Genomic DNA, 22,562 nt, shown 5'->3' with positions numbered 1-22,562 from the left:
GTCACCATGGGTTATTTCCTAATTTATTTCCTAATATTTAAACATAAATAGAAAACATTACTTTTTATCATATTAGCTAATGCAGTAGAACTTTTTTATTCATTATAATTGCAATAAAATCATAAACAGTCACATTTATACCACGCTGGAGTTCAGCACTGAATACACTTGTCAAGCAGAACCTGCTTTTGCCTTAGTTTGCTCACCAAAGTCCTTTATCCATTGGGTGACAGTATGTACATTTTAAACCAAATCTGATTCATTTTAAAATTTGAATTTTACATTGAAACATTTAATTTTAGTTAGCCTTTTCTGTGGCTTAACAATAAAACAAACAAATAAAAGGTCACGTTAAATTCGAAATGACAGTCCATCCCCATCATTTCCCCCCTCTTCTAATATGGGATGGCGGGCCAAATCAAAGATTACCATGGGCCAACTTTGGCCCGTGGGCCCTAGTTTGGGCATCACTGAGTTAAATGAAACCTTTCATTTATTTATTTTTTTCTTGAGAAGAACTACTTGGGTCTTTCAACTGATAAAAGTCATACAATAGTTTGCCAGCTCTCAACTCTGGTTTCGTTTCTGTTTCTTTTTAAAAAGACTTAACAAATGAACTAACACCTTTATTAAAATAATTGGTCGCACTTTATTTTGATGGCCTGTTTGTTGAATTTAAGTTACATTGCATCTACATGCCAACTAATTCTCATTAGATTATAAGTAGACTGTTAGGTTGGGGTTAGGGTTAGTGTAAGTTGACATGTACTTGCAAAGTGTCTTATAGTCAGTTAAATGTCGGTTGAAGGAGCAGTATCAACAGATATTAAGCAGACAGTCTACTAATGCTCAAATGGACCATCAAAATAAAGTGTTACCAAATGATTAAGCATCATTGAAAATGGACAGAATAAAAGTATTAAAAAGAAGTTTTCACTGAATCAACACAACTTTATATATTGTTATATTGTAATGTTATTTGAAAACTGAACAACTAACGCTAAAGCAGAAGATTAACTAGAATACTAAAGGTTTCCATACTCAAGAAGGAATGTGAAAGAAAAGGCTTTAATTCCACAAAAACTCTTTTAATTAAAAAAGAAAAACAGAGAAAGCATTCAGAGATGATTTGGAAACTTTTAAGATTGAAATGAACGTGTTAATAATACAGTTCTATCATTTCAACTGTTTCTGGTCCCTCATTGACAACTCAATCAAAATGGCGTTGATTTCCAGCATCACTGTTTGCTCTTTTTCTGCTGCTTTTCCTGTTTCTCTCGCTCTTTCCGTTTCTGTCTGTACAGCTCTCTGAAGTGGAGTCTCTTTGGATTGAGCCCGTAGGCTTGAAGTCTTTGTCTGCTGAACTCTCGACCGGCCATCTTCACAGTCATAGACTTCAGCAGCCGTCCGCCGGAGCGACGCATTTTCTTTCTGGGTCTTTTGGGTTTTTCAGTTCTTTCACTGCCTATCTCTTTCTTCTTGGTTACCACGGTCTCTGCCAGCTTCATCTTTTTCTTAGGAACAAGAAACTCCTCATCGTCCTCCTCTTCCTTTGCATTGCTTTCTTTGAAGTCCAGGACGTCTGCTTGCTCTGCTGAAGGAGGTTCAGGTGTCTCTTCAGTCACAGTGGTGTCGCTCTTCTCCGTGAGCTCGGCTTTCTTTAGACGATCCCTCCTCTTCTTTCCCACCTTCCCCTTGGTATCTTTTTGCTCCTCCTGACCATCATTTCTAGGTAAAAAAAAAAAAAAACACACACAAGCACAACAATCGTTAAAGCATCTTTGTAATTCACACCACCAGCATATGTAACGCCATGAAAGTCCTAACTGTACTTGACATTTCACTTAAGCTCATTGCACATTGAATCCAAAATTTCGTCTGTAATTTTTGCATGTTAAAAAATAAATTTGACGTCACGTTGTGTGAATCGTATTGACACACTGCCTCCGAAGGTTTTAGTCCATCATATTTTGAATTTAAATTTGAAGACGGGTTTAATTTTTCTGCTTTTTGCATGCGAAAAAGCGATTTGTGAGGTGTTTTGACAGTTCAGAGCCACCGTACAAGTGATAAACTAAATGCAGAATGCTGACATTTAAGCTACAGATAACTTTGACAAACACAGTGCAGAATTCAGTGACTGACACACCTCTCCCCAGCTGCTGCTCGGTGTACGTGTGTGTGTCCATACATATGATGTACTGCTCATGGACACTATAATAGAAAGCATGGTCCGCTTTCGGTCAATTGTTTCAACACGGCCTCCATCTATTATAATGTCTCTGATACTGCCAGTCTGCCTGTTCAGGATTTGTTTACATACGTGAATTTTTTTTTTTAGATTAGATTCAATTTATTGTCATCACACATGTACAAGTACAAGGCAACGAAATGCAGGTGAAGTGTGTGAAGTATCACAAGCAAGGTCTCAAAATTCCACTGATTTTCTGAAATAAACTTTGCATTTCGGGATAATCGTAGTAGCGGAGCTTTTTGATAAGGAGACCTCTCCTTCCTCACTATGAAGGCAATTTTTTGATTTTTGAATGTGTAATTTTCCAAAAAAAATTGGTTGTTAATTTCAAATCTATTAATATTCAAATGTGGTTTCTGAAACATCTATAAAATGTGCATTGTTTGTCATAGGTCTTATAGTTGTAAATTAAGAATTCCTAGTTTTTCTCATTCTGTTTTTGACAACAGCATGAGAATTGTTGTAATGACACCAAATACTAATTTAATTTCAGTTTCAAGGATCTACATTTGTTTTTAAGAACTTTCCAGGGGCCAGTTGCACCAGCAGTGCATAAGTTAAAATGTAGCCTATTTGTGACTTAAGGGGACACGAAGTTACAACTTACACATTACTAAATATTTTTGTGTAGCACCACTGAACTTAGTTTAAACGTAAAGCTATGTTCCAACTAAATATTTACTCTCTCTAAATATTTAGCTCTTCTCCCTGCTCTTTTCTCTTTCATGTATAAGATATAAAAAAAAATCAAGTTTAATGTTTTGATAACTTTGTGTATTTCGTGTGCATTCATGGCTCGCGATTCAGCTGTGTGCATCTACTGTTATTAGTGACTGACTGAAATGTAATGCACTATATATAATTGATCATTTAATTTTTTATAGGACAGTTATATATAGATACATTTGCTGCAGGATTTTAAAGCAGTTTAATTATTTAAATGCTTTTTATTGGACATTACATCATTTAATGCTACTGCGCATGACTTTACAAAGAGCTTATGACCAATTAACTACAGTTTGCTCTAAGAACATGTGGTGCAACCTAAGTGAGAACATATTAAGTTATAAACTAGCTAGTAGTTACTAAGCACCTAGTGAGGCCTTTACGTTCCACTTTAAGAAAGAATTTACGAACAACTGGTGCAACCCTAAACTGTTCTTGGTTCCATGTCTGAAATTCAAGTGTTTTCAAGAAGCGTGGGAACCCTGGAAATTATTCTGTTGCACCTTTAAACTTTAAACCTTGTTTAAAAATAAGCAGGCTTAAATGTGACCCTAGACTACAAGACCAGTCCTAAATGTCAGCTGTTGTTTTTTTTGTTGTTGTTGTTGTTTGTTTTTAATTTCCATGAATGTACAGTTTGTTAGAACATCACAATATTTGGCTGAGATACAGCTATTTGAAAATCTGAAAACTGAGTGTAAAAAAAATATCAAAATATTGATGAAATCGACTTTAAAACTGTTAAAATTAAATTGCATATAACAAATCAAAAACTGAATTTTGATATATTTACAGTAGCAAAGTTACAAAATGTCTTCATGGAACATGATCCTTACTTAATATTCTAATCGCACAAACAAAAAAATCAATGCATTTTTGGCTATTGCCAAAATATACCCTTGCAAAATGTTATAGCCCGCGGTCACATGTAACATAATTAAGGTAATTATGCTGCAAGTATGTTTTATTCTTGATATTAACATTAGCTTGGTTTTAACATTAAGCTCAGATTAAAATTTTAGCTAAGGATATACTTTAAACTTGATATTGAGGACATTTAAAGACTCTCAAATGGCAGCCCTTATTTGGAGTCAGGCATCCTTTTTAAATCATGATCACATTGCACCATTAAATGATATAACTAATGTTTTGTAAAGTTTCAACTTAGAGTAATTCACAGCATAATTTACTTAAAACATATGGGTTATTTTTTTTATCTTCATTTCCAGTACTTGCATGAGCCCTTTGAAGTTACTGAAATGTGTTAATAAAGGTTAATAAATTATGAATTAAGTTAATACATAAATTACGATGAAAGAGTAATACTGCTGCAGTTTAGTTTAACTACAATGAATCAGATTTAATCACAGGTAATGTTTTAATTACAGATTTGTTAATCTGTGTTTAAAATTAAGTGGTGAAACCTTAAAATAAAACCTTGATCAATAAAACCTTAATTAGCTCTAAACTTTGCTTAATTTAATGCTTGTTGATGCAACCCATCCTAAAAGCTCATATGATGGAAAGTGCACATGATTCCCAGAAAAAGTGCAAAAGTTTTATTTGTATTAGCTTCATATTAAAAAAAACTCATTTAAAATTTGTGTGCATGAAAATGGTGTAAAGTAACACTCACTCATTAAACAAAGACACGAACACTTGCTGTTTCTTCTTGACATCGCGTGCTTTTATCTGGAAGTTCTTCACGTCACAGAGTTCCTCCCTTTCTGACCTAAACAAGAAGAAAAATCATTCAAAACAATGTTATGAAGGACAAAATCAACAATTAAAAAATAAACTATTTATTTTCTACAGGTGTTTTCCTATTTAATATCACGTTGTTATGCAGTTTATTTATATCCATCACAAAAACAACCATTATACACTACCTGTACATGCAGGTCTTCCTCAGTGAGCACCAGCGGTTCAACTCCTTATCCCCTGCATTCAGAATCTATGGAAAGAGTGAGAATAACAAAGAAATATTATTCTGTTTCTGAAGTTTGTTTTTATATAAATTACAACACCAAAAACTATTTCTTAAATTAAAGGATGCACCAAAATAAGATTAGTGTATTTTTAAAAATAATTATTTTTAAAGCTCCAGACAGATATAATAAACACTTAAATAAAAGGATTTAAGAAATCAGTATTTATTTGGTAATACCTCTGTCTATCAGAACAAAGAATGTTTAATGACTATTTTTCATTAGTCTATTATCATTTTTGACCAATGTATTGTGTCCTTGCTGAATACAAACATGACTTTACAAAATAAAATAAGGTAGTAATTAACAGAAAATAAATAATAGTCATTTAATTGTGCATTATTCCAAATAATTATTTTACAGTTCATAGAAGTTTATAAAACACTTTTTTGACATAATATATGTTTGTATATGTACAGTATGTATGTATGTATGCATGAGTTTTAATGCCATATCAGCTGCATTGGCTATACTCATGGCAAAAATATATACTAAATATATAATATATAACATACAATCATATCAGTTTCTTAGCAAACATTCGTTGTACAAAAAACATACACATAGTAACAACACTTAAGAGTCATATACAATCTTTTAGCTTGATTAATGATATTTATTCTAAAATTCCTCCTGAAGACACCTTTTCAAACATTTCCCTTAAATTATTTCCTTATTAAAAACATTCTTAAATATCATTAAAAATATGTTTTATCGTCAAAATATTCTTACACAAGTAACAGATAGGTTTTTCATCTCCTTTCAATAAATATGAGTGTTAGTCTTGAGTGCCTGATTCCTAGGGCCAGACGGAATCTGCGGACGTTTTTTGCTATTTCTGCTGAGAATTTTGCTAAAAATCTGTGGATTTCTGTGGAATTATTTTGGGAGTATCAAAACTAAAACCTTAATATGCAAAATAAAATTAATATCTTTTTAACTTTTATTTAAGGTTTACAATGCAAATCCAATTAGATTGTCAATTAGACAAAGCAAGTCTCTCATATAATATCTCTACTAAAAGACAGAAAATATTACTGTACAAACTGCATTGTACATACATCAGATGAACATTTTCATATTAGTCAATAATATTACTGTAATTAATTTAAAAACTGAATAAATATAGATTTACACACATTTACTCAAGTAAATAAACAGAATTAATGATGGGCTAAAAATCTGCAGAATTCTGCGTGGGCAGATTCCGTGTGGGCCTACTGATTCTACATCATCTACATCTCGTGTGTACAACCTGGCCATACCTATTTTCAAAATGGTAATGATTTCTTTAATTTAGAAATTGAATCACTTCATTCAATTTGCTGTTTCTACATTCATCCCATTCCATTTGTCATTTCTCATTAATATACAGATTTAAAGCAGGTTTAACATCACATAAGATATATGTGTGTGTGTACTGTGAATATTTATTATGTTTATACAGATACACACATGCATGCATATATTTGAGAAAGTTTTATATAAAATATAGATATAAAATATATATGTATATGATACAAATTATATATAAATTAAAACATCTAAGCAAAAATAAAAGTTTTATGTATGTACTTGTATTATATCTTATTTGCCCAGCACCAATAACAAATACTAGCTTATATAATCAATACTTAAATTAAAGAAATCAGTAGTTGCTGGAATAACGCAAACTGTCAATCAGTACAAAGAATTTAAGTGGTCTCTTTATTTTGTACCTGAAGGTTCACTGTAGATTTTGATCTATGTATTGTGCCATTGCTGAAAATAAGTACGAGTAAAAATATAATAATAAGATAGTAATTAACAAAACAAATAATAGTAATAAAACACTAAAAGCAACAAAAAAAAATCCAACTGGATTTACTGTACATCTTTTAGAAATCTATATTAACTTCCAGCATCTCCAATAAAAGATTTATTTGAAATGACAGTGAATGTGAAATCTGCTCAAATCAAATCCTCTAAAATCTAAATGCGAGCCTAATGCTAATCTGCACTGGTGGTTGTCAATGCAGCTCTGCTCAGAGAGAAGATTACGGTCTTCAGACCCTGGTCAGAGTTACTCCCGGAGGAACAGCAATACCAGGTCAGACACAATCACAGCTCATCAGCACAGAACTCATCATCATTAAACACATTAAACTTGTGTGGACATGCCTGAAGCTCCTCACCTCATCAGTGCTCAGCCCAAAGTCATTGGATACCACTTCTCTGTAGCGAAATCTGCACGGCAGGTCATCAATGATGTCCTCAAAGTCCAGTTTATAGTACTCGTCCAAGTACTGCTCGAAGCTCTTCTCCTCTGGAAACAGGGGAACAAATGCGGTTTGTGTAGGCTGAAACATTTTCTTTATGTTCGACCAATGACAGACAGTATAGAGACGCATGATACTGGGCTTTGCTGATATCCGATAAGCAGATATGTAAGGGATAATCAACAGATTACGCACACGGATGTTTGAGGGCAGCGCATTTATTTCTAACTGTGATCAAAACTGACTGGAACTACATGTGCAATAAACGATTTTAGCGCACTTTCCAGCCAATCAGAATCAAGAATTTCAACACACCATTTGAATTTAACCAAAGTCCCTTAAAGGCAAGTCATCTCACTCAGAGGCCATCTTTGAAATGCCTCTCAGGCAGTATGCTGAGGTATTCTGTTTAACATCAAACATCAAATTCTCCAAAACCACCTGCCAAGCTTACGATTACATTTCCTATTGGGGATCACCAATAAAACTAAACAACAGTCTCTTTGGTTTCATTTCTAACCGTTCGAATCACACAACATCAGCGGAAACTCATGTCTGGTCTGAACCTCTCCCCTGGAGAATTGTCAGTCTATAGCAATCAATGATTGGCTCCTTTTCTAGAAGGCGGGGCTTCATTAGCCATATTGACTGCTTACCTATTCAAAACTATACGAGTGATGTATCTTGTGTATTCTATAGTCTGTGATTGAACCAATTGAATTTTTCACATCAGGGTAGTGAAATTATATTATTTTGGTGGGTACACAAATGAACATTACATATAAACTAAGTAGTTCAATTATTACCAAGTAAACACACAACTATAATAGTTTCAGTAAAGTCCCATTAAGACAAGTCCTTTAGCTTAGCAGCCATCTTTGAAATGCCTATCTGGCATGCAAGTGCTGTTTTTATCTCTACAGGCCCGTTTCCGCTGAGTGGTACAGTACAGGTCACCTTTATCAGGCTTGTGTTTTCACTGCCAAAAAGGTACCAATTTGGTAGGCATGGTGTATGACAGAAAGTTTCAGTCAACATCATTCTCGCTCAAGGAAATGTCACAGTAAAGCTGTACGGGTTGTTTACATATCATGTGAGAAGCACTTCTCACAAAACAGATGCTTTATACACATAAATACTTGTGTATAAATGTTCAGTACTAACTTTTCTATGAACAGGATTTGATTATAACTGCAGATCAATGATCAAAATAGCCTACTGTAAGGTCTGCAATTATAAAAAATAAGTAAATGCAACATATATGAACACATACAGACCCTTACAGTCTCCAATATGTTACCAAATTCAGAAAGACCACACACTGCATACATTTGGGCCTTATTTGGGTTCAAAAACAACACGCAACATATAGTCCAGAGTAACCTCTGATCTGCATCTTTAATTTTCACCAGCAGATGTAACCTCTGTTAGAAAGTCATTCAGTCAATCGAGTTCATAATAGTCAAAAAGACGATGATAATAGTTAAACATGGCAGTTTGTTCATGTTTTAGGTTGCTGAAAGAATCATTCGCTCCTTTGATTTTTCACGCTTCACTCTCACGTTTGTCCGTTTCTGAAAGGATCGGATGTCAGAAGCACTTTAATAATCTCGCAAACGTTATTACCATCAGCTCAAGAAGTTTGTTATTTCAAATATAAACGCGCACATGAGCTCTCTGGAGAAAGTGAAACCACCCGCGCTTTTAGACTGCCTCGTAAAACAATAACAGGACACTGCAGATTTAATTCTTTTTGGCTTTGTTCATCAAATCGACAAGATTTGTTTGAGGTCAGGTCGACCATGGCTCGTTATTATATGTATATATTATTACACTGTAATGTCTCGGCTTCCTTTGTTTTTATTAGTGATGCTTCTCTGTAAACCAATAGCATTCAGCTGCGAGTCTAGCTCCACCTTTTGGTACCCTTTTGCCATGCTAGATACCCTTTGCAAAGAGTACCCAAAAAGTGGTATGGTACAGTTCACTTTTTTTTTTAATCAAGTGCTCTGTAAATTTGATGAATAAGACAAGTTTCACACAGCAGCAGTGATTTGAGGATTAAAACCTAACAAATATTTTGAAAAAAAAACATGTGAATGGTAACTGTAGTTTAAGCAGAATAACTGACTCCAGTCTGCTGAATTATTAGGAAAAAAATTAAGCTTTTAATGGCATCACCAACTCAGGTGTGCATTATTTTCTAATAATGCAAGTCTGACGGATTTAGCACATAGAGTTACTTTCTAAATTTCATTGTCAAATTCAATTTGTAGTACATTTAAATCAGCATTCACTTCAGAAATAAGCAAGTGTTGGACTGATCTTACTCCCGGCACTTCTGGCGTAAAAGTAAATTATAGCCAACTCATAATAAACACATCTTATTTGCATAAATTTCCATATTAGAAAGATGCAGATGATTACATATGAAGCAATTTTTAGCCAGTTTATCAAAGCGTTCTGAACATAATGTGCATCACTTATGATGGGTCTTGTTTGACAACTAAAATCTACACATTGTACTTCTGTGTACTTCTGTTTTAAAGTGAGAGTGCACCCAAAAATGAACATTTTCTCATTATTTACTCTCACTCAAGTAGTTCTAAACTTTTATAAACTTCTTTCTTCTGTTAAACACAAAGCAAGAAATAATACACTATAGAAGTAAATGGCTGTTGTTAATTTTTTTAACATTCTTCAGTATATCTTGTTTTGTGTTCAACAGAATAAAGAAACTCAAGCAGGTTTGGAACAACAGGAGGATAAGTAAATGATTACAATATTAATTCTGCCTGAACAATCTGTGTAAACAGCCATCACTCACTTGGATCAAAAACAGGCTTGCTTTTGCTGATGATCTCGGCAAAGTGGGACTTTTTCCTCTTCTTTCCCATGAGAGGTACGTCCTCTTTGCTCTTCTTTTTCTTCTCCTCTTTCTCTTTTTTTCTTTTCTTTTTAGAAACGGCCTGTTGGCTTGGGTCGTAATCTGCATCCATCTATTCAAAAGAATTTAAGTATGATTAAGAGCGGACACCATACACAATGAACAAAGCAGTTCAGTACTGCATTTATATTGCATAAATTAAATTGTTAAGATTCAGAAAGCCTAGTAGAAAACGTCTACTCTTACTATAAAGTCAGGATCATCACAGTTGGGCTGGTAGTGCTCCTCCGCAGTATAGTCTTCCTCAGGGTCATGCTCTTCCTCATTCTCCTGTTTTCCCACCCATGTGTCCCAGTTCCAATTATCTTTAAAAAAAATAATTAATTAAAATTTAACAATAAATAAATACAAAAATCAAATAAAACAAAATCACAAATCATTTAATTTCATATACTTGATACCAAATTATGCAAAAATTTACAAATTCTTTACGGTTTAAAATGCTTTATATATTTATAATATATATAATAATATATTTATTATTATCAAAAACAGAAAAAAATATGAAAATAGTCGTTTTGCTTTTGTTTTGCAAATCTTTTTATAAATAAAATTAGAAAGTAATTAATTAAATAAAACATCATTAATTTGAAAAACAAATCTGTAATAATATAATAAATATTTTTTTATTGTGATTAATTTAACATGTCATTGCTGAAAGTATTGTTTTCTTGGTAGTGATTGTGAACATTGAGTGATCAACATCAAACATTGTGATCAAGAGTCAGTGTTACCTTCAAATTCCTCATCGCCTTCAAACTGTGGTTTTTCTTCCTCATTCTCTTCATAGTATTCATCACCAAAGACCTTCTGCAAGTGAGAATGAAGAACAGCGATCAGTTTTGCTAATTATATTATCAAATAGCTACACAGCAATTGCGTCCTCAAAGGCAGCGACTACAAGTGCAATATTGATCAAAAATGACATCTCCGTTTTAAAAGTGATTTTTTTTTTTTGCGATAATGATAATTTACTACATGTCATTACTAATAGTCTTACTTATAGTCAAATTTGACAAATAGAATTCAAAATCGAAATTTAGTGAGAGAGCGCCCTCTGGTGTGAGAAAAATATTTACTACTAATCACACAACTGTGCTTCCCTGACAAGACGTATATGATTAATCAACCATACCCATTTCTTGACTTCAAATATTCCCTTCAAAAATGTAATTTATGAGACGCCATTTACACTAACACATTTTCATTTTAAAACACATTCATTTTGTTACGCCTGGCACCTACACTAGTGTGATATATAAAAATGAAGTGTTTTGAAAACGCTAAAGAGCCCATTTTGTTTTGGAAATGCTGGTGATCTGTATTAGCATAGACAGACCATTAAAAAAGGAGGTTAAGCTATCTACAATCGACTCTTCAAGCCTCTCTCATATGTCCATTTCACAATCGTGATTGTGAATAGTCATGTATTTTAGGCTGTATAGTGAAGATAAATAAAAACGGCAGTCCAAACAAGGAGCGTTTTTCATTCATTCAAAAAAACACTAGTGTAAATGACACTTTACATGCTTCATCACGCAGTGAATGCTTTGACTCAAGATGCATTTGTTTGTTTTTTTGCAAAATGAGTGACATAAGTGATAATGTTAGCTTGCCTATCAATAAAACAACACTTACAATATTACCAAACAGTTGTTGAATTAAATTATTATTACCAAAGATAATGGATTATTGGACACTCCTAGTCATGAAATATTGTTTCAAACCTGCAGTCATTTCAGACAAACCTGCATAAGCTGGTCGTGTTGCTGAGGGTCAAAGTCTCCATCCAGGTCAACGTCATTGAAGGCCAGCTGTTCATTTCCTGTCAGCTCCTGCAGTTTTTTTAGTTTATCCATGATCTCCGCTCGCTTCAGATTCTTCAGTTCCTTCAGCTGCTGCTGCTTCTGTTCCTTCTCCTACAGGAGGTTAGAGAGGAAATTGTGAGGAATTAAACTGTCGATTCTATTAGTTCTGAAGGATTATGGGACACTGAAGACTGAACAACGAAGCTGAAAATCCATCTTTGCTGGATTCATAACAAAAATAAAGGGTCTCAAAGTAATTTTCACAGTGGCTGCTCTCAAAGGACCAGTAATAACTTTAATACTATATACATGTTACTTCTAACCGTACTTTTAAAAAAGCATCCTTAATTCAATTTAAAATATTAAAGACAAATCAAACAATAACATGCATTTTCATAAATGTAAAATATATTCCATTAGTATATGCCATTATTAGTTATTTTAGCATAAATCCTTTTATCAGGTCATAACCGTTCTCTAAACTGGCCCCATCTGAGAGAAGAATAACTATGGAGCAACAAATAATTTTGAGCTGGGTCGCAAAATAATACATTATGGGAGATGTAGTTTACATCAATATTTGATGTGATGCAGTATGGACTTTTTTTTATAATGCTGGGTTCACACTGAACAGGAAGCACCACGTCACTTGCTCTTGATTACTCACAGGATGTTTTTTGCTTCATGTAAAGTTTCAGATCATGTTGAATATCTTGAACTTGAGCAGGAGACACATTTGAAGTGAATTCAGTGTGTTCGCGGCACACATGTTGCACGTTTCAAATCCTTTAGAGTGCCCAGTTTGCATTGAAGTTGTATGTAATCTACTCCCACGAATACTTAAATTCGCATTTAGTATGAATTAAATGCTCTGGCAGGCCACATAAAATAATATGGAATAAGCTTGACACATTTTATAATACATTTGTTACAACCATATGTACGTGCCTGTATGTTTTGCTTGTGTGTGTGTGCCCTCTCGCTCTCTCTCTCTCCCTTATTCTCTCTCTGTGTCAATTCTCAGGATCGCCCACTCCCGTTTTCCATTCGTCCGTAAGGACATCAATCGCCATTACTCGATGTGGCATCATCACCTTCGCTGCCAATCAGGAAGGGAGCTCGCTCTCTCTTGCTTGCTTTTCTCTTGCTGGCCTTTTTGCATGTGTTTTGGCTTTTGTTGATAGTTATTATGTTGATGTGACTTTAGAGCTTGATTTTGTTCTCCTTTCAGTTTTGGTCACTGTTACCATCTTGTATGTATTTGACGATCCCTGATCTCTGGTGTCAGAATTCCCCTTGAAATCGAGGAGTTTAGATGTCACAGGACATACACGCAGAAAACTCTACTGTCTAAACACACTAGTTTAGAAGCGAGTACCACCCGCTGTAAGTTTTCTACGTATCTTTGGTTAGAAGAGTAGTTTTAGTTCCAGCATGCAAACGCTAAAGATATTTCGTTTGTTTATTTTCTATTAGATAGTTTAGAGGGTAATTTTCAGCTAGTTTTGAGGTTTTTGTTACATTGGTTTTTTGTATTTGGCGCCACATAATTCTTGTTTCCCCATTCATAATATCCATTAATTTATTTATTTTCTTTTGTGAGATTTGTGTATATAATATAATTTTGCTGTTTGACTTCCTTTTTACTTTTGTAAATAAATTCACTTATTTTTGCATTATTTGGTTGTCGTTTTGCTATTTTGCCACCAACCCACCACAAACTGAGTCACTTCAAATGTTACCTCTTTAAGCTAAACTTTAAAGTCTTAGCCTCCTAGGGCTTGAGTGTCCACATACATGGACAGCACATTTTAGCTCTTAAGTGGCTATTTAAAATACTTTGAATGTTTTATATTTTTTTTTATATTTTGTAAAGACATACAGAGTCATCCTGCATCTGTTTTTAATCTCTGATAGTCAAAGCAAGTTAAAAGAAATTCTATGTTATATATGCATAAAAAAAAATTCAGGAAAAAGTTTTGTGTCAATTCGAAACACGAGTCAACATATATGGACATAATTTCTCTCTAAAAATACATCATATCAAAAGATGATGCTTAGATTTTAATTCTAATTAGGTTCCAATAAGCCCAAATAGCAAAGAGAAATTAAAAAAGCATGTAAAAACACTTTGGGCCTTAAGAGGTAATATACACAATATAAATGATTTTAGTGTATTTTTAATCAACCTAAAAGCATCCATGATAAGTGTAAGAGATCTTTTCTTGAAGAAATTATTCAAAATCATCTTTACCTTCTTCTTCCTCTCTTTAACCTCCTCTCTCTTCCTCTTTCTCCTGTCGTCTTTGCTGCGGACAGAAGTTGCAATGTTGCGGGGATATGTTTTGACCTGTAGAGGAATGATGGGTTTATGAGTAGTGTCTAAAAAAAGAGCTCTTTTGAGGAAATTAACAAAACACAAATACAAATCAATCTGATGAATCTTGAATGAATGAAATCTTCCTACTTTTCCAGCATCAGGCTCCTCAAAGCGGAAGTTGTAATGCCTCTCAAAGTCTTCCTGCTTGTGCAGAAATGATTCTCCTTCATCCTCTGAATCATCCACATCATCCTGCATGAGCTCATTATATGTGGGGATCCTAAAACCATTCACAGATTCAGAGATACTTACTTATAAAATCCTTCAAGGGTTTAGATTTTATTTTCATTCATTTTCTTTCAGTGTAGTCCCTTATCAGTGGTCACCACAGCAGAATGAACCGCCAACTATGTTTTGCGCAGCAGATGCCCTTCCAGCCACAACCCAGTACTGGGAAAGATTTTCTTTTTAAAGAAATTAAAATATTCAGCTGACAAGGATTTAATAAATTGATCAAAAGAGACAGAAACATTTTCACAATGATATTATGATTTTTCTTTTAAATAAAATGCAGGAATACGGTAAAGCTTGCATCTATAGCAAGTTGACATTGAAAAGATTATAGTAGTGATTCTGAAAAATTGGCTTGGATTTAAATAAATTACATTTTAAAGTCTATTTGAACAATATTTACAATAGGGGATATGTCAAAGTATGCTAAAGGACTTTTAATTTGTCAGTAACCTGGGTTAAGTGCTTCCAGTGAACTGTATGCCATTGCAAAATCTGCATTTATAAGGTCCGTTTTCTTTAAAAATGTTATGATATGAGTGATATGCAATATATAGTGGGTCTATATAGTGGGTCTCAGATTGTACAAGACGCACTGCAGTAAATTTAATTTTTCCCCGCCATGTCTTCAAAATATGAACATTTATTTTACCCCAGTATATTCAATGGAGCTTCTGCGCTAGCCTGCCGATTCTGACGGCCGCGTGCAAGTAAATGGCTTTTGTCTCATTTTACGCTTGAACAACTAAATGAATGCCAAAGTCTATTTAACTGATTGCATTTAAATTACATTACAACATTGATGCTGTAAAGGAACTGTATAAAATGAAAAAAAACTCACATTAACCGTTCACCGGAAGTTTATCAGTATGGGAAGAAACACTAGCTCTGCATATACCCTATTTTACATTTTTTTTTTTTTTTTTTTACAAAATATCATATATAAAATAATGCAGCCGTGATGGGCAGAGGAGAAACAGTTTAACCCAAAACTTTTTTTTTTAACAGGCTTTTGTTTATATGTGTTTAATAGTCCCTTTCACACAGCGATACCGGTAAATATCCGGAAAATTTCCAGAACGATTTTACCGGTAAATTCAATAAAGCGCTGTTCACACAGGCAAGGACGTTACGGAAATTTTAGCAAAAAAATTATTCACTTACATTTACATTTAGTAATTTAGCAGACGCTTTTATCCAAAGCGACTTACAAATGAGGACAAGGAAGCAATTTACACAACTATAAGAGCAGCAGTGAACAAGTTCTATAGACAAGCTTCAGGTGTGTCTAACAAGCAAAGCATTAGTAATGTAATTTTTTTTTTTTGAGAGAGAGAGAGAGAGTACAGTTAGTGGTATAGCCAGAGAGGCAGTTAAGATTAGGAAGGAAAGTGGAGACTAAACAGTTGAGTTTTTAGTCGTTTCTTGAAGACAGCAAGTGACTCTGCTGTTCTGATGTAGTTAGGGAGTTCATTCCACCAACTGGGCAGATTGAATGTGAGAGTTCGGGAAAGTGATTTCTTCCCTCTTAGGGATGGAACCACGAGGCGACGTTCATTCACAGAACGCAAGTTTCTGGAGGGCACATAAATCTGCAGAAGTGAGAGCAGATAAGAAGGAGCAAAGCCAGAGGTCGCTTTATAAGCAAACATCAGAGCTTTGAATTTGATGCGAGCAGCAACTGGCAGCCAGTGCAAACGGGTGAGTAGCGGAGTGACATGTGCTCTTTTGGGTTCATCAAAGACCACTCGTGCTGCTGCGTTCTGAAGCAGCTGAAGAGGTTTGATAGAGTTAGCTGGAAGCCCGGCTAGTAGAGAGTTGCAATAGTCCAGTTTGGAGAGAACAAGAGCTTGAACAATGAGTTGAGCTGCATGTTCAGATAGGAATTTTGGATGCAGTAATGGTTGCCCCATCCATCTGGATTCACACATCCATTACAAAATGCCGGTAAATTATTCTGACATCATTAACCAGAAACGGCCTCTAAACTACGCTTGTATTTGTAAACACAGAAAGGGTCTGGCTTTTGTTGATGATTTCACTTTTATTTAAAGCTTTAGCATCCATGCAGCTGCTTTGTCCCAGAAACATCCAAAGGCAGAAGTGTGAACCGCAGCTAAATGTTTACACATTTGACTACATTACAAATTCGACAAAAAACTTGGAGGAATACTTTCGCATGTCGAGATGTACATAATATGTGTATGTGCTCACTGAAGCACTCCTTCACTTCAGAGCTTGAAGATAAACAAACAGCAGTTTATTATAAGCATTTTATCTATAATTTTATATAGTTGGCATTAAGGAGGAACACAGAAATGTTCTCCAACTAAGATTTAACAGCTAAATGTGTCTGGAAAAATATTCAAAGGATTTTATTTCAAAAAACAGTTCAGATGTGAATGTGTCTGAATGTTCTGATTGGCTGTAGTAGACGCCTCACGTCAGCATGTTCCAAGCGTGAACGTGCTCTTTCCGGCAATTTTCCTTCTGCATTCACACAGCGCAGCATTCCGGCAAATTATTGGTGATGTTACAACTTCTCTTTCTGCAAAAATGCCGGAACGAATTTACCGGTAATTTAAAAAAGGGCCTGTTCACACATAATGCCTTTGCAGAAAAAAATTGCAGATAATTTTCCCAAAAGGTTGTATATGTGAAAGGGGCTAATGACTGCAATACTAGAGTCAGAACCCACCTCTCTTCATCCTCCTCCTCCATGTAGCCTTTGTTGAGCATGAAGTCTCGCAGGAAAGACTCTTTCTCATCCAACTGAGGATTGTTCCAGTAGTCCCGCAGGTATTTCTAAATGAACATAGACACCAGTCAGGGCAAAATCCAATACTTAAATTATCCAAACAATTCATCCTAAAATGTAATTCTGAACCACAGAGAGTTTTTTAAATTGAGATTTATTCATCATAACTCTGAATACATAAGCTGTGTGGTTTGTTAGAATTGGACAATATTTGGCTGAGATTTGAATATCTAGATTCTGAGGATTCAAAATAAAGTTTAAATACTGAAAATTACAATTGTCTGAATTAAGCTCTTTGCATTAAAAACATAAATACAAAATGCATATTACTAACCCAAAATGAAATGAATATATTTAAAGGTAGGAAATTTACAAAATATCTTCAAGGAATATGATCTTTACGTAATATTTTAAGAATTTTTGGCATCAAAAACAAGTGATAAACAATGCTATACCTACAAATATACCTGTGCAACTTCAGTTTTGTGGTCAAAAATATCTTTAAAAAAAAACAAAAAAACACTGACCATGTCCTTAAGTTCTTCCTTCTCGTCCAGCTCTGCTTGACCCTTTAGCCATTCCACATAGTCAGCCTCCTCTTTGTCCTTAAAAGCAGGAGTAAACAACAGGTTTATGACTGTATACGGTTTCATTACACACAATTATCTGGCATCCATCCAACCGAAAGCTACAGTCTCAGCACCTTCTCCTCTTGTGTTTTGTTCCTCCGTGTCAAAAACTGTCCGTCATCATCACTGTCCTCATCATCACTGTCTTGGACAAACTTGCGCAAACTGACAAATAAAAAATACAGACAGAGCTAAAGCAAATGAAAAAAAATCAAAGTGAGCAGAGATCATACAAATAAATCAAGATCAATAAAAATAAAGAGGACATCTTTCCTACCTTTCCTGTATCTCCTTCTGTTCCTGGATGTAGGTGGGAGATGCAGCTCTCTGTAATACAAGCACATTCATGATATGTCGTTATTTATGACAATTCAGCTGTTTCAGTCACTAACGAACACACTTAAATGAATAGAAGAGGTCATTTCCATTTGAATGAATTTTATCAATAAATTTCTTTTAAAATAATGAAAACAAAAACGCACAAACCCACAAGTCAACATTTATCTGCAATGTAATTTACTTCGTAACACAATGTGACTTACTGTGATTAACAAACTAAATCAATATACACAAGAAAAACATTGACAGTATTATAATTCAATTATTTCAATTGTTAAAATGGAATACTATTATAAATAGTATTGTTTAAAAATATGTAATTACTCAAAATATCTAATGCTGACAAAAATCTCTTACTATTTACAATTATGATTAACATTTTAACTAAATTCCAAGTTCTTTTTTAAATTGGAGTAATTTGCATTGCTAAACAGCATAAAGTAAAAGCGTGGCATAATATAAATGCACTTTAATGTTCTATGCTGATTTCTGATATCTTAAGTATGTTTACCTCCTGCATCTTTGCAGAGATTTCTTCATCAGCACTATCATCGTCCTCATATTTTCTGCAATGGAGCACACTCGGTTATATTACACAAACATTTTAAACAAAATAGAAGTAGTGTTAGTAATGTAAATAAATAAAAATTAATCTGTCAATTATTTTTATTTACCTCCCAATCTCCAACATGTGAGGGAAGTAACAATGACAATTTACTTTGTGATTAACACAAAACAATATATTTTGAAGAATGTTAAAAAACAGTAACCATTAACTTCCATAGAAGGAAAAACAAGTACTATATAACTCAATGGTTACTAGTTTCCAACATTAAAAAAACAAAAAAACAATTAAGTTCAACATAAAAATAGAAAACCTAAACAAGTTGAGTGAAGGTTGAAGGTAAATAGTAAGAAAAAATGTCCAGTTTTGGATGAACTACCCCATTAAAAACTAGTAAGTAAAGTTTATTTATAAAGCACATTTAACTTCAGTTTGGCACTGACCAAAGTGCTGAACAAAACCATAACACACATTCTAAAACCATAAAATAACAATAAAATTAATAAGAATAATAGTATGACAGCAACAATGCACAATAAAGATTAAAAACCTGGGAAGGCAACAGAATAAAAATGTGTCTTAAGTCTGGACTTAAATATAGAAAGAGAAGAAGCACTCATAATGTCCGGTGGCAACTGGTTCCACAAACGTGGAGCAGCGACTGCAAAGGCTCTATCTCCTTTCAGTTTAAGTCGTGACCAAGGAATTTGCAGTAAAATTTTATTTGATGACCTAAGTGACCGAGAAGTTGACTGTGGGTTAATAAGTTCAGATATATAAGGCGCTTGTCCATTAAGTGCTTTAAAAACAATAAGTAAAATCTTGAACTGAATTCTAAAATTAACAGGACGCTAAAACTGGTGAGGTATGAGCATGTTTTTTGGTGCCTGTTAAAAGTCTAGCTGCCGCATTTTGAACCAACTGCAACCGTGTCAATGAAGATTGAGGGAGACCAATATATAAAGAATTATAATGGTCTAGGGGAGATGTGATAAAAGCATGTATGACTTTTTCCAGATCTTGAAAGGAAAGAAAGGATATGAGTCTGGAGATGATCCTCAGCTATTAGTAACTATTCTTGACCTCTGAGCTAATTTGTTTTTCTAGACAAAGCTCCGAATCAAAGATAACTCCTAGAATTTTTACTTGAGATTTAACATATGGTGTAAGACTTTCCAAGCGATAATATAAGACATTCTTGTTTTTGAGGGGCCGAAGAGAATAACCTCAGTTTTGTCCTTATTAAGTTTAAGGAAGTTTTTTTCCATCCAACATTTAATATCCTCAAGACAATCAATTAAGGTAAAAAATATATACAGTGAATAATTTCAGGCCTAGTCCATCATTTCTAAACCGATGATTTCTTACCCTCCTCTTTCCAGAATGACTTTCCTCTCATAGTCCTTCAGGAACATGGGTTTCTCTGACTGTTTTGAAGTGGACGGTTGCTCATCGCTGCCTGACCCAGACTCTGATTAAGACAAAAACTACAGTTCAGTATCTTAAAACAAATCATAAATTGGAGCTAAAATTGTCAAATGAAGATCTTTACATACTCTCTTCTGTGTAGAATTTGGCATCTTTCTGATAGATCTTCGGATCCTTCTTCTTCAGAAGCGAGAGAGTTCTGTAAAAATCTCTGTCCAACTTTGGATCCAGCTCCTACACGTATATAAGAGTATTAGACATGGAAATGCAGACTGAGGTAAAGTTGAGGTTATATTCACACAATCATTCATTTTAATGTATAATCAATCAATGTCCCTATATTGTTTATCCCACTAATTTGAATATTCAGTCTGAAATCCCATGCAAGTATGACTTCAAAACAACATTAGCACTATTTAATTGCATATGAACAGTGCTGTACTTTGACTGTCATTAGCTGCTAATATGATTTCCCTATTTAAAAATTGCAAAGAATACTTCTCTGAAATTATATTATTAATTAGAATGTCCAAATGTGCGAAAATAAATACTTTACCTCAATGAAATGTAGGTGTAAAGTTGGAAAAAAGGTTTCAGTAGAGAAAATGAATGATTATTTTACCACTTCACTGTCATCAGAGTCAGATTCGGAGGAGTTTGATGAATTTTCCTCATCCTGGTCTCCATAACGGTCCTTCACTGGAACATTCGGCATAAACAGAAAGATAAAATAATACAGATGACTGTTGCTTTGCTTAATATCAGATCATGCAAGATGTATGGGACATTTTTAGTAGAATATTAGAGTTTTTTTGGCTGGAAGGTAACGGCTACAAAAATCACACACAAAACAAAATGAATACCTGTAGCTCCTGATAATACATTGAGATATTTTGAAGATTGGTCTGTTCAATGTTATTTACTACATTAGTAACTAAAATAAAAAGTAGTAAACCAATCGTTTCACTTTATAAGTCCTCAACGTATCCCCGAAAGCCATGAATATTAGTTTGGTTTTGCTTGTATTTGTGTATTGGCTCTTCAAAGTACCATTAGCCATTTACTTGCATCTTATATAAATCACCAATGACCACAATTTCAGCTAAAAATCATTTGATATTCAACTGGGTGAACTATCCTTTTAACAAATATAAAGGCAAAGCTTATCCCAAAATCAAATACTTGTATGACACAAAAACTTAATGTCAATGTTTTGTCTCATGTCTCAAAAATATTTTTTGTGAAAATAATGATCACACTGTTAGCTACTACTGTAAAATATTAGTACATAAACGAGGAACATTAAGATAAAAAGAAATTTCAACCTCTACTTGCACCTTTTTAACATTCTTGAGTAATAGACAAATACAACATAATTTTACTGCAGTAGCCATATTATTTGAACCGTTACAGTTACTACGGTATTTGTATTTATTTTCAAGTTATTCTGAATATCAAAAATATCACTTCACAAACACAAAAACATTAGATAAGAGACTGTTAATATATATAAAAATAACTTTAAAGTTACTCGACAACAAAACGTTAAAAAAACACGTTTATTGTTGATATAAATACGCGTTATCGTATTCAATATGCATATAAAACATACACATGAAAATTCTAATATTTGCGTGTAGTAAATAACGCATGCTAGTAAGTTAAAACTTACGTCTCTGCAGTTCTTCTTTCTGGCGATATTTCTCATACTTCTCTGCAAACTTCTTGTTAATCTTGAGATCCAACATGTTGTCGTATAACTGTGCTGTATCTTCTGATTTGCGATCAGATTAATATCTCGATAATTCAAACTCTCACGTTGGACATGTTGCTCTGCTGTGCGGCATGGGCACGTGACCTGTGACCCTCTCATACGTCGTTGAGTTCAGGGTTCAAATATCGCCTCCTTTCGTCGATTGTTTTTTCTACTAAGATTTTCCCCCTTGTTAGAACTTAAACCGGTTATTTCTGTCACATATTTAGACTATACATTGCAGTCTGTGATGAAAACAAGCAGATTTTGTTACCGCGAGTGAGCAACACATGTACTGAAAAGTGAAGCCAAAACATTTCATCGCTCCCTAGCGGTGGGATGTTGTATAACTCATAAACCCTGGACTCTCCATGTCAATCAAGGATGCCCAAACATTTTCTTACGAAGAATCAAACAAAACTAACTTGATCGAGGGTATTGGGCCTAAACAAAGTCCCTTTGTATTCTAGACCATTTTGAGGGATGTAAACAATAACA

At 34.0% G+C, this 22,562-nt stretch overlaps 1 protein-coding gene and 1 non-coding gene across 2 annotated transcripts; both read right to left on the bottom strand.

Moving 5' to 3' along the window:
* Positions 1–114: 114 nt before the first annotated feature.
* kri1 (KRI1 homolog) lies at positions 115–22,265 on the bottom strand. Its single transcript, XM_056453303.1, has 19 exons — positions 21,984–22,265; positions 20,934–21,010; positions 20,440–20,545; positions 20,252–20,354; positions 18,830–18,884; positions 18,257–18,306; positions 18,054–18,144; positions 17,878–17,955; positions 17,291–17,397; positions 14,449–14,581; positions 14,236–14,331; positions 11,922–12,092; positions 10,908–10,983; positions 10,360–10,478; positions 10,054–10,225; positions 7,143–7,273; positions 4,870–4,934; positions 4,617–4,712; positions 115–1,728 (listed from the first exon to the last, which is right to left on the bottom strand). The coding sequence occupies exons 1-19, from the start codon at positions 22,057–22,059 to the stop codon at positions 1,239–1,241; spliced, it is 2,292 nt and encodes a 763-aa protein (XP_056309278.1). The 5' UTR covers positions 22,060–22,265; the 3' UTR covers positions 115–1,238.
* Positions 6,989–7,087, bottom strand: LOC130221843 (Z30 small nucleolar RNA). Its single transcript, XR_008836330.1, has one exon. It is a non-coding gene; the product is annotated as a Z30 small nucleolar RNA (small nucleolar RNA).
* Positions 22,266–22,562: the final 297 nt, after the last annotated feature.

This window comes from Danio aesculapii, chromosome 3 (assembly GCF_903798145.1).
Source record: "Danio aesculapii chromosome 3, fDanAes4.1, whole genome shotgun sequence".
In the NCBI taxonomy this organism is placed as follows: domain Eukaryota; kingdom Metazoa; phylum Chordata; class Actinopteri; order Cypriniformes; family Danionidae; genus Danio; species Danio aesculapii.
The sequence above is the reverse complement of the archived record's forward strand: the minus strand, read 5'-3'. Positions and strand labels throughout refer to the sequence as shown.